This window comes from Staurois parvus, unplaced genomic scaffold (genome assembly GCF_062004578.1).
Source record: "Staurois parvus isolate SC_StPar_1 unplaced genomic scaffold, SC_StPar_1.0 ptg000133l, whole genome shotgun sequence".
Lineage (NCBI taxonomy): Eukaryota > Metazoa > Chordata > Amphibia > Anura > Ranidae > Staurois > Staurois parvus.
Genome location: NW_028317929.1, coordinates 14,623,185 through 14,635,753, shown reverse-complemented (window position 1 = coordinate 14,635,753; position 12,569 = coordinate 14,623,185). Strand labels below are relative to the sequence as shown.

The window sequence follows — 12,569 nt, the reverse complement described above, 5'->3', positions numbered from 1 at the left end:
GCACTCACTTTCTGTGATGTTTGTGATGCTTTGAATAAAAGTGTTTTGCTGATACTAAAGGATTCATGGTGTCCTGGCTGATGTGTATATTGATGTTACCAGGTCACAGCTGGTTGTTGCTGCAGCACTCACTTATCTTCCAGCCCATTCCAGGAACGCGTGTGATGGGAATATTGTGAATCCTGCATTGTAACCCTGTCACTTATGCAGGGCACAAATGGGCCGTTTATCAGCCGATAAACAAAAATTGGTCTGTGCCGTTGCTGCCACCAATGTCCACGAAAAACGGCCGTTTTTCGTGGATTTTCCAGCATGACCGATAAAAATAAATGAGAAGATCCGCAAAAAACGGCCGAAGTGCTGGCCCCACCAATGGCTTAAATATCAGCTGATTTTTCGTGCGGATGAAAATTCAGCAGATAAACGACCCGTCTATGGCCTGCATTAGGCTTCCAAAAGAGATATAAGTGGTAATGTTTAACTGTTGTCATCATCATGAAAGTCACCCTGAGAAATGTCATGCATTTAGACAGGAAGTGTTTGCAGGGGATTATAAGCACTGAGAAGCAACAAAGGTTTTTTTTTGTCTTTTAAAAGGGTGAACAAAGGTAATTTAAAAACTGTGGCCATTATTTAAAGGGTACCTCCACTTTTGTGAGAAAAAATAATAGCAAATAAAAAAAAAAATATAGCATTTACAATTGCGACTCAATTTATATTGTAATTGAATATTAAAAATTACCTTTCCTTTTCAATCTGCAGCGCTGTAATTTGCAATATGGCTACCTGACAGTGTTCTGTACACAGATGTTGTACAGAAAGATCCCTGTAAATGTAATTTCCTGCTTTAGCGATTGACATACTGATTTTCTCAGAAGTCTGCACTAAGATACAGGTCAGATTTTTGGCATCCCCTGCAACAAAAATGTCATTTTTGGTAAGATACTACCTGTGGGCAATCACGTCTAAAGGAATGCAGATGCTGCCAGTTTCCTCATTAGAGCCCTGCAAGTGCAGCAGCTGATTGGGAGTTATAAAATAGTATATTTTTATACTTTTTTCATAGTGTTTCACATGCTTCACATTTTTTCATTTTTCATAGTGTTTCACATGCTCCCCTCTCCCATACACTGCAGCTTTTAGAAAGAGGGTTTCAGCAGCAGAAGCGCGAGTGCTGCTAATCCAGAATGCAGTTGGAGGGTTAGATGTGACCAGGTGTTGATTGGTAACTCTGCTCTGAATTCAGGAACAGCGCAGCATTGTTACCACTATATCATAAGATGAATAAGTAACTTTTATTAAAGTGGTTTCTAAAGGCAGGAGCCATTGGCTCTTGCTGCTGTCAATAAAAACTGTAAATGAGCGGGGGCAGTGCCGATTCACGTTATTTGTGTCTATAGACGCAGGCAGTACACCTCAGGATTGAGCCTGCATGAGTGCCCCCATAGGAAGTGGCTTCCTATGGAGCATTCCCTGAAGAGTTTGAGCAAGGAGCTTCAGTGGGGCACCCCAAAAGAGAAGGATCGGGGCTGCTCTGTTCAACATCATTGCACAGAGCAGGTAAGAATGGCATGTATGTTTAAAAAACAAAAAAGAAGATGGTTTACAAACACTTTAAAGTATGGTACAATTAATAGGCAGTCTAAACTACCAAGTCCAGTTACCATGAAATACAAAAACACTTCCTTTACCTCTGAGACAAATCCTTCTTCATTTCTGTTAAACCTGCTCTTCCTCGTGGACACTGCAGGGTACAGTGGGAGGGTTTCAGCAACAAAGGCAGTGCTGGAAATCCAGATAGTGTGGCAAGCAGTGACAATGCTGATAGCTATGCCCCCATTTTTTCATCCCACCATAGTACAAGCAAATACAGCCTACATGAGAGTGGCAATTCTGCTCTGAACTCAAACAATTCAGCATTGTTGCCACACCATCACAAGCTGCATTAGGCGGATTTTACTGTCAGGCTCAACAGGTACTTGTGAAACTTTGCAGGGGGAACTAAGAGAAAATCGAAAGTGCAGATGCAATTAACTGCAACACATTTTTTTACAGAGAGGCTGTAATTCTACTTTTACAGAACTTTTTTTTTTTTTTTTTTAAAGGTATTGAGAATATTTATGAACAGTCCAATGGCAGCTTATATCTCCAAACAGCTTAAAAGAAACAAATAATAAAATAGCAAAACATCATACATTTATTAACCAAAAAATTGATGTGACATTAATCTTCATTGTGCTGGACAAGCCTGCAACAGTGATGTCACAAACTTTCTTATTTACAGACATGGCACTTTTTTGTTATACAATTCATTTTTGCAATTTGATTAATTGCAAGTAAAAGTTTAAAGGAAAACAGATCATCACAGAAATACAAGAGCCGTGGTTGCTGCATTCACTCTAAAATTGCTAGTTACCAACTGTCTTTGGCCTTAGTGCTTTTTGAATTCAGGCTTCCAGAAAAAAACAAACAGCAAGTGAACTCAGAACAACTAATCTGCATACATCAGTGACTGAAACCAAATTGAAGCCAAAGAATTACCATGACAGGCAAGCCACTAGCATTTAAGGAGGAGATCTACAATGGCAGTCCCTGTATTTCTATAATCACAGACACCCCCCCCCCCCCCAAAAAAAAAATTATAATAGTTAAAAGTACAGGGCATATCACTCTTTTCTCTTTTGTCATAAAAATAGAACACTATAGGCCACTCCGTTATTAATACACCCTGATATCACCCAATGTTTATTCAGATAAATCCTCCGTTATATATACTCCTCTATAAAAATAACTCTCAAAGCTGTGTTAAAGAACTCATTAGCTTTGAGAGCAAACCTTTTACACTTTATCTGTGCACTGTTAATCTATGGATACGATAAAATGAACACACGCTAACTACATAATGCCTATTGAACTGTGTAGAAGACCTAAATATGGTTTCTCTTCTACCCCCTGCTATCCCAGGCAAGTTTCTAGCACATTGCACTGTGCTACAGAAAGAAATTTGACTTGGGAGCAAATGTACAAACAAATCAAACTGAATTCAGATTGTCTGTATGCTCCCAAGTACTTTGTCCAAGCAAGTGTGATACGCAAGAAACTGCTCAAAAAGCACAAAAAGCACTGTGAAGTTAAAAAAAAAAAGAGAAAAAAGGAAAAAAAAGCTCACATTTAGGCCATGAGGGTAACAGAGGTTTTCAGCTCTCCCTTTTTGCCTTTTTGGTCTCTTTACATTGTGTAATAAACACTAGATAGTATGAATAAAATAACACCATACAGATTCTGCTCTCAGGCATACTTGAAAGTGGTTTTCCAACTTAATCTATACTTGGATGCAAAACCTCCTTAAAGCCAAACTCAGGGCTCACAATTTCCATTTTGTACCCCCTTCTCCCACAAAAAAAAAAAAAAAAGAGGTTGGGTTGTCTGATTTTTTTTTTTTTTTTTTTTTTTTTTTACAAAATATGGAATTGGGCTTTAACAACAACACTGATATATAAACACAAGATTTCTTTTTTGGATAACTAAAAAAATAGCCAAAGACCAGAAGATGTCTCACTGAGAATTAGAGAGGATGGGATGTCTACTTGTCCTTGAATGATTCCTACACTATCACAACTAAAGAGAAGCTTTTTATCCCAATTTGACTGATTGATGCTCCATAGAAAAGGGAATGATTAACAATCACAGAGATATTCCACTGTGAATCGGTCTTTCTGATGATTAGACATGCTTGTTGGCCCAACTTTACAAAGCCAAATGAGAAGTGAGGGTTGTCTATATCTGGCAGCATTTGGTTACAAACATAGCTTTCTGCAGTGTTATAATAATGGAAATCAAAGTTCTCAGTCCTTTTTAAACTGGCACAATTTAAGCGGTTTGCAATTGGACTGGCATACAGGTCTCTGGTTAAAAAAAAAAAAAAAAAAAGGAATTCCTGACAGGGCACAAAAGAATGAGAATCATATTTATTCATCTGGGGTACCAAAAACCAATTGTGCAACCCAGAATGACATTCTGACCCACAGGTGGCACACGTTTGGCAAATTATAGTTGTAAGACCTATATGGTGCCACATGTATTAGCTGAAAGCATTTTTGGATTAAATTGGAAAACCTCTTTATGTTACCCTTCATGCAAATGGAGTGCAAAGAATATTATGTCTGAGTGTTGTTTTGAAAGTTAAATATTTGGTCTTTCAAAGGGAAACTGGGAAACAGACTGTCACTATTACTTCTAGAGAGTAAAATACAGGAAAAATAGAAATGGATGTAGCAGTATTTCTAGTTTGAAATAAACATTCAGTACCAAAATCTAAGGATTGAAAACTTGTACAGGGTAGGACAACAAGTTCGTCATTAAAACGGTATTTCTTTAAAGTATAGATTCCAAGAATGAAGTTATTCCAATGTGGATGTCTTGAAAAACCTTTGAGACAACTGCTTTGTCATCTAACGCTTTCTTTTCTTCCTAAGTGGCTCTTCATCTGAGCTACTGTCTTCTTCACTGCTGCTACTGGAGCTTGTATCACTGCTACTGCTAGTTTCTGACTCTGATTCAGACTCAGACTCAGACTCGGAGAAGCTGTCCTCTGATGAAGAGGAGGAACTGGAAGAGCTGTCCTCGGAGGATGAAGAAGAGCTGGAGGTATCCTCACTGTCTGAGGAGGGGTCACTGTCTGAGCTGTTGCTGCTTGAGCTTTCACTACTGGAGCTTGTTACACTTTTAGGCCTGAAAAAAGGGGAAAAAGAAATTCAATAAGGCATTTTCTTTAGCAGATATCTACATTTAAAGCACACCTTTAAGAAAAATAATAATAAAATGCACATATTTTACTAGGGAAAAAAATGTGCATTTTTTTTCTACAGGAGCTTGCAAAGCATTGCACTCACGATCAGTGGATCGTGAGTACAATGTCAGGATCTTGCAGACACTTCCCACAGCTCTCTGCCTGCACCTCTGTACAGGCTTTCAATTAGAAAGCCAGAGAAAGTGTCAATAGACTACAAATGCACTGACTCCCATGGGAACGCCTGTTCCAGAAACAACTGTCCAAAAAAGTAATTCCGTTCACTTTAGGAGATTTCCTCTAACGTCTTGTGTTTCTGGGACAGGAAGTAAAGGGATATTTCCCCAGTGGTACACAGAAGTGACAAATCCCTTCTCTACTATAGAATGTTGTTTAGAAAAGCGCCACACCCTTAATTAATACAGCAGCAACTCCAACCCAAAAATGTTATAACATCTTGGTCAAAATGAATTCAACTATAGGAATGCGCTCAAGACACAAAAACTCCAAAAAACTGTGCATACATCAATATAAAATCAAACAAAACATTTAAAAAATATATATACCGGTAATAAATAAATCAAGTGTTCAAATTAATATGTAAAAGTCTAAAGTCCCAAAATATTTAAATTTGAAACCACCAAGTGCAATCCACCACCAAATTATCTGGAACCAATCTATAATATAAAGTGGCGGTTACTTTCATCCTAAAAAAAAGTCAATATTGCAGAACATTGCACCTTATATTTGGAATTTTGAAGATTGATCGCTCCCAGAGCAATAGCGTGGTTGCTGGTCTGTGAATTGATCAGCATATAGCTCTGGTGAGTCACCCAATCTTATTTGGTGGTGGATTGCACTTGGTGGTTTCAAATTTAAATTTTTTGGGACTTTGGACTTTTACATATTAATTTGAACACTTGATTATTTTATTATATATTTTTTTGAAATGTTTTGTTTGATTTTATATGGATGTATGCACAGTTTTTTAGAGTTTTTGTGTCTTGAACGCATTCCTATAGTTGAATTCCTTCTCTACTATATCCTGAAATTTTTTTTTAGCTAAACATACATTTTAACCATAGACATCAGTTTTGCCATTGCATGCGAATTCCAAAGGACCAGCACTCAAAGAACTGATTCTACATGAGGACGTTTGACACCCAAAACTTTGTAATATATATAAAATATAATACACATACATATTTATATTTTATATAAAAGCTTACAGGGGTGTGGACATTTTTGAAAAAACTACTTGTCCAAGGGACTAAATCGGGGTTCCAATCCACTTGTCCCTCATGACAATCTACTTGTCCTGATAAAAAAATATTTACTTTTAACCAAAGTGTATTTAAATCTGAGGTGCTGTTAGGAATGTCTGGGGGCTTTTAAAAATGAAAGGGGCTTTATAACAAATAACATTTTTAATCTTTTAACATTGCACCATTTCTGTCCTCCTCACCTCCCTGCCAATCTCCCAGCACCACACCCTGGGACTAGCAGGGACAGGAGAGACCTTGCAATGTGATGAACACCAATTGGGTGTTCATCAAGAAAGGTGATTGTTGGGCTATCTTAACGCTCAGCAGAAGTGCATCTGCTGAGCGAGTAAAAGCCCCTATGTGGAAAAAAAAAATGTATTCCTTTAGGTTACCCTCGTACACGGAAGCACTTGGGTGCTCAGTACAAGCTCATGCTGAGCAGCCAACTTAAGATCCAGTGTCCACTCTGTTAAAGGATTGGTTCACCCTTAAAAATAAACAAATAAATAAATGCACAGGTAAAAACGGGTGGAACATATAACATGTTCCTGAAGGTGAACTTATCCTTTATCACTGTTGGTTGAAGTCATAGAGCCACTCCAGGCTCTGGAAGGATCCCGAACATACTGTCGGGATCCATCCAGATACTTGATTGATAGCTGGTTCTTAGTGCTTGGCTGAGAGCTGAAGACAGCAGCACCCATCCCCTCTCCTGATCTGTGCTCCAGTGATCTCTGGAGAAGCAAAGCAGAGAGTGGTGACTGACAATTGACTGAGTTCTGACCTGAGTGATCAGTGGTCATGTGATTGCTCAGTTCTCAGACTGAGAGGTGGCAGGGGACGGCTGCAGCATCACAGTGATACTGCAGTATGGAGCTGAGTATACACATTTGTTTATTTATTTATTTTACACACGCCAAACTATGTCCAGCAACTAGGAGACTGCGATTTCACACAGGAGAAGGCATCCTATGACAACAAGCACTGTTTACTTTAGACAGAAGTGCTGTCTTTTGCAATTCATGAAATTGAAAAGATGCTTTTCAGGCATTGTCTAAACACTGTCTGCAATGAACCACTGCCTACAACGTAGGAACTTTACTACACATTGGCCTGAGTTTAAGGGACCATTCTTAGTGAAGTTACAAGTTTGGTGCACTGACATTCATTGTGAATGGCACCCCAATTCACAATAATGTGTTGTGGTGAGCAGTGCTAGCAAATATGCAGAAGGTCTGATTTTTGGTTTGTGGTGGTGGGTTAGGCATTCCATTCAAATTAATTTGCTGCGTTAATGCAACACACTTTAAAGAGGAACTTTATTAATCTTTGTAAAGTCCTCTCTCCTGCCTCCACCTCCCTCTTATGAATTTTAGCAAAATAAATAAAAAATATGTTGTTTTCTTTATTTTTGCTTTTACTTCCTAAATCCTGGCGTAGGCCAGGTTAATGTCACAGAACCAAGCAGAGTGTCTGTGCATGCACAACAGGTTGAAAACTGCCTCCTAGAATGTGTGACATCCCAGGAGCAGTTTTCAAGATGTCACGTATGTGCAGACACACCACAGGGGTTATTACAACAGTAGTGACAGAGACCTGCAGAATGTCTGTGTATGGGCGCTGGATCTGGAGCATGCACAGACACACTGTGGTATCTCTTCCAGGTCCCATAGACCTGGCAGACACTTACGATGTTACTGTGCATGCACCAGATCTTCAGTACAGATGGTGATGCTGGAGTAGAGGGATAAAGATGGATGAAGGGCAAAACTCTGCTTCAACTAAGATAATGCTAATGCTAGACTCTATTGTCTAGTATGAATGTTTTTCTTATTTTGAGACAGGGACCAGTGTTAGGATTTTTTGGGGGAGTGAAGTTACTCTATAAAGTGCAATGAAATGTGCATGTTGTAAACACATTGAAACAGACATTACTGGTGTGAATGGGCCCGAACTATGCCCTTCCAACATTTATCTGAAATAATTCTGATTTTGTTAAGCCGGTAGTAATGTTCTCTTGTAGATTATTAAGGTCTCTTTGGAATTTAACAAAGTCATAATCACACAAAGGTCTTAACTAAGTAACATACCTTTTCTTCTTTAGCTTTGCTTCTGATATATTGTTGCTGCTACTGCAAGAACAAAAAAGAAAATCTGAAAAACTGAAAATTAAACAGATACTAGGTTTTTAATATAGGGCACAATTTTTGGTGCTCAGCTTAATGCCAGACATAAATACAGACCACACGAACAGAGACAAAAAGTAATCCTTTAACAACATTTATATACTGCATTTTTTTTATTACATAACATATGTATTAGGATTAAGAGCACTCAAACCATGTAAAACCAAAGAGGAGAAGCCGGTCATCATGATAACATGTTTCATGGACTTGCCCCTTCCCTCAGATCATGAGAGCTCCCCTAGGCTCCCAGTTTGCCATCACCAATCATTGTTTGGGAGGTCTCTTGCCAGCTGTATATTATAACTGCATCCGGGCCTTGTGACGTCTGGTGGACTCACCATCATAGTGATCCCGGCAGCTGCAATCCACACACTCCTCCCATTGTCCTAAGGCTCCTGGGCTGAGAAAGCTACTGTTGGATCCAGGATCATGTCATTCTCCAGCATCTGGGAATATATTTTTCTTCTCTCAACTGGCTTGGTGATGTATCAATCTAGGCACTCCAACATGTCATGTTTTTTAACCCAACATTAAAGTGAATTTCGATTTTATCTTTTCCTGGGCTTGTCCTATTGACTTCTACAGGGTTGGGAGCGCTCTTTTATTTGTTGTTTTGTGTCCATGTCTCATTGTTGGTCGGATGAGTTGTTGGAGCTGCCCATGCTGTGGTTATCCACATATCTCCTGGAACCTCATTACACCCTTTTTTAGTGCAGTACCTAGACTGGGAACCTAAGCTGCCAATGCTGGTCCCTGTCAATGGGATGTGGCGCTTCCAGACATGGCCATCACCAGCCAAAGAAGAAGAAAAAAAACAAGCAACCTCCTTCTCGTACCAGGAAAGAGTTCCTGGACAATCTGGCAGAGTATACTACCAGCTGCTCCCTTGAGAGCTAAGTAGGTAAAGGGGTGGGTGGAAGAAAATGAAAGCCAGAGAAACAGAGGCCTCCCTCAAACAGGTTCCAGGTAATGCATCTACTGGGGCTGGAGGAAATACAAAAACTGTCTAGTTCAGCAGAAGGACTTTTAACCACTTACCCTCCAGAGGATTTACCCCCCTTAATGACCAGGCCTCTTTTTGCTACTCAGCGCTGCACTAATTCAACTGATAATTGCGCGGTCATGCAATACTGCACCCAAACGAAATTTACGTCCTTTTTTTCACACAAATAGAGCTTTCTTTTGGTGGTATTGATCACCTGTGCGCTTTTTATTTTTCATGCTATAAACAAAAAAAGACCAAATATTTTGAAGAAACTTTCGGCTATAAAAAATATATAGTAAACTCAAAGTTAGTTATAAATTTAGGCCAAAATGTATTCTGCTACATGTTTTTGGTTAAAAAAATCCCAAAAAGTATGTATTGATTGCTTTGTGTGAACGTTATAGCATCTACAAACTATGGTATAGATAATGAAATTTACACAGCTTTTACTTTCTGACTGCCCATCACATTTCTTGAGGTGCTAAAATACCAGGATAGTACAAACACCCCCCCAATGACCCCTTCCCGGAAAGTAGACACCCTAAGCTATCTGCTGAGAGGCATATTGAGTCCATGGAAGATAAAATTTGTTTTCCACAAGTTTCTGGAAAATGACAAAAACTTTTTTTTTACACAAAGTTGTCATTTAAATTACATATTTCTCACACAAGCCATGGGTATATGTGGAATTACACCCCAAAATACATTCTGCTACTTCTACCAAGTATGGGAATACCACGTGTGAGACTTTTTGGGAGCCTAGCAACATACAGGAGCCTGAAATCCAATGACCACTTTGAAAGCCTGAAGGTGCACAACTTCCTCATTTCACTGCCTCACTACCTATCACAGTTTCGGTGGCCCTGAAATGCCAGGATAGCACCAAACCCCCCCAAATGACCCATTTTTTGGAAAGTAGACACCCCAAGGAATGTAAAAAAAGGCATGGTGAATATTTTGCAGATCTCATTTTTTCTCACAAGGTTTTGAAATATAAAAAAACGTTTTTTTTTTTTTCTTCATTTTCCAAAAACTTGTGGCAACAAACGAGATCTGCAAAATACTCACCATGCTTCTGATCAAATTCCTCGGGGTGTCTGCTTTCCAAAGCATTTGGGGGAGGGGGGGGGTTTGGTGCTATCCTGGCATTTCAGGGCCTCCGGAACTGTGATAGGTAGTCACAAAGTGTAATGAGGAAATAAAGCCCTTTAAAAGCCTGATGGTGCTTATTGGATTTTGGGGTCCTGTACTTGGCTAGACTACCAAAACGTCTCTCACATGTGGTACCCCCATATTCGGGAGAAGTAGCAGAATTTATTTTGGGGAGCAATTCCACATATACCCATGGCATGTGTGAGCAATAAATCATTTAAGCGACAATTTTATGTAAATAAAAAAAAAAATTGTTTGTCATTTTCCAAAAATTTGTGGTAAAAAAATAAATTCTTCTATTGATTCAACATGCCTCTCAGCAAATAGTTTGGGGTATCTACTTTCCAAAAAGGGGTCGTTTTGGTGGTAAGGGGCATTTTATGTCCAGCATTAGAAGTTTATGCCACACAACACTCACTCTTCTAACCACCTGAAGACCAAGCCTTTTTTGACATTTGTTCACATGAAAAAAATCTGTATTTTTTGCTAGGAAATTAATTTAAACCCCAAACATCATATATGTTTCTAAAGCAAACACCCTATTGAATAAAATGGTGGGTGCTGCAATTTTTTATGTCACATAGTACTCGTGCAGCAATTTTTCAAACAAAATTTTTTTTTTTTAAATACACTTTTTTTACTTTTAATGCACAAAAACACTAAATATTGGCCAATTATTTGGTAAAATATAAAAGATGATGGTATGCCGAATAGATAGATACCAAACATAATATGCTTTAAAACTGCGCATGCCCCGTGCAATGGCGACAAACTGCTTATGTTTTTAATATCCAATCCATAGGCAACATTTTAAAAGCCTTTACAAGCTACCATTTTAGATTTACAGAGGTCTAGTGTTACAATTACTGCCCTTGATCTGACGTTCGTGACAATACCTCACATGCATGGTGCAACCACTGTTTCCATACTGGAACAGGGTCAATGCTCACGAACGCAGATGCACGTGTGCGCAGGGGGGCGAGGGTACTTTTTTTTTTAAAGTTATTTTGATATTTTTTTTATTATTTTTACACTGTCGTCCCCCCCCCCCCTTTTTTTTATCACTTTTAATGCTATCACAGGGAATGCAAATATCCCCTATAACTTCAATGGGTATTGTCATACATTCTTTTTTGAGAAATCTGGGGTCTATCAGACTCTATATATCTCCTCTACCCTTACATTACACTGTTCAACAGGTAAAAAGTTTTGGCCATAAAATTAGCTAATCTTACATAATTTTGGGGTGCTGAAAATGAAAATGACCCTAAAAAATGTTGGTTGGCTCTAGTTTCCATGATATATTCACCCATCTAATGACGTAAGCCATTCAAAATTATGATGCAACTTCAGCTGCATATTGCGCAATTGATACTGGTGACCAATAGAAAATTGCATGTATACTGAGATGATGTAATATTAGCCTTTAATTGCATCACTTCACTGCATAAAAGCTGCAGTATCTGTAGCTGATTGTAGTTCGTCTTTACATTTCGTTTTATGCTTATATAGGCTACTCAGTAATGCCTCGAACTTGTGTGAATAAAGCAGATAATTTCTGCTATATCTGCGGTGAAATAACTTTTATCTCACAAAAAAGAAGGATAACAGGAATGATTAAGAAAGCCTACAACTTGTATTTTGGCTGCAAGATAGGAGACCAGGACAAGAGCTGGGCACCACATATATGCTGCAATTCTTGTGGGACGGCACTGGAGCAATGGTTGAATGGAAAAAAGGCATCTATGCCTTTCGCTGTGCCAATGATTTGGAGAGAGCCAACAGATCATGTTAGTAATTGTTACTTTTGTATGGTGCCTCCAATTGTAAAAGGGCTAAATAAGAAGAAAAAGTTATCTGTGCACTATCCAAATATTCCATCGGCAATACGTCCAGTTCCTCATGGAGAGGGGCTACCAATTCCTAAAGCACCAGAATCCTTCGTGGTTGAGTCAAGTGAGGAAGAACCTGAAGCGTGTAGTCACGTGCAGTTGTAAGAGATAGCCCTTTCCTCGAATACAAGAGAAAAGCCAAGAGAAGCAAAACCGACACAAACTGAAGACAAAACTAGTGAGAATCCTAAGTATTAAAATGATTCAACTTAGCTTATGGCTATAATTTTTCTTGGTAATCCTATGCAATATATTATGCCATTTAGGCTTTGTTATGTAGTCAATATCACTTGCTTTATA

The 12,569-nt window shown here is 38.7% G+C and overlaps 1 protein-coding gene across 1 annotated transcript in view; it reads right to left on the bottom strand.

The window, feature by feature from the left end:
• Window positions 1-2,174: 2,174 nt before the first annotated feature.
• Window positions 2,175-12,569, bottom strand: part of ZCCHC10 (zinc finger CCHC-type containing 10) — a 41,568-nt gene continuing 31,173 nt past the window's right edge. Inside the window, exons 3-4 of the mRNA XM_089673040.1 lie at window positions 8,145-8,186; window positions 2,175-4,731 (exon numbers count right to left, since the gene is read on the bottom strand). Coding sequence (XP_089529166.1) covers window positions 4,452-4,731; window positions 8,145-8,186 — 322 coding nt within the window. The 3' untranslated portion in view covers window positions 2,175-4,451. The remainder of the gene's footprint in view (window positions 4,732-8,144; window positions 8,187-12,569) is intronic.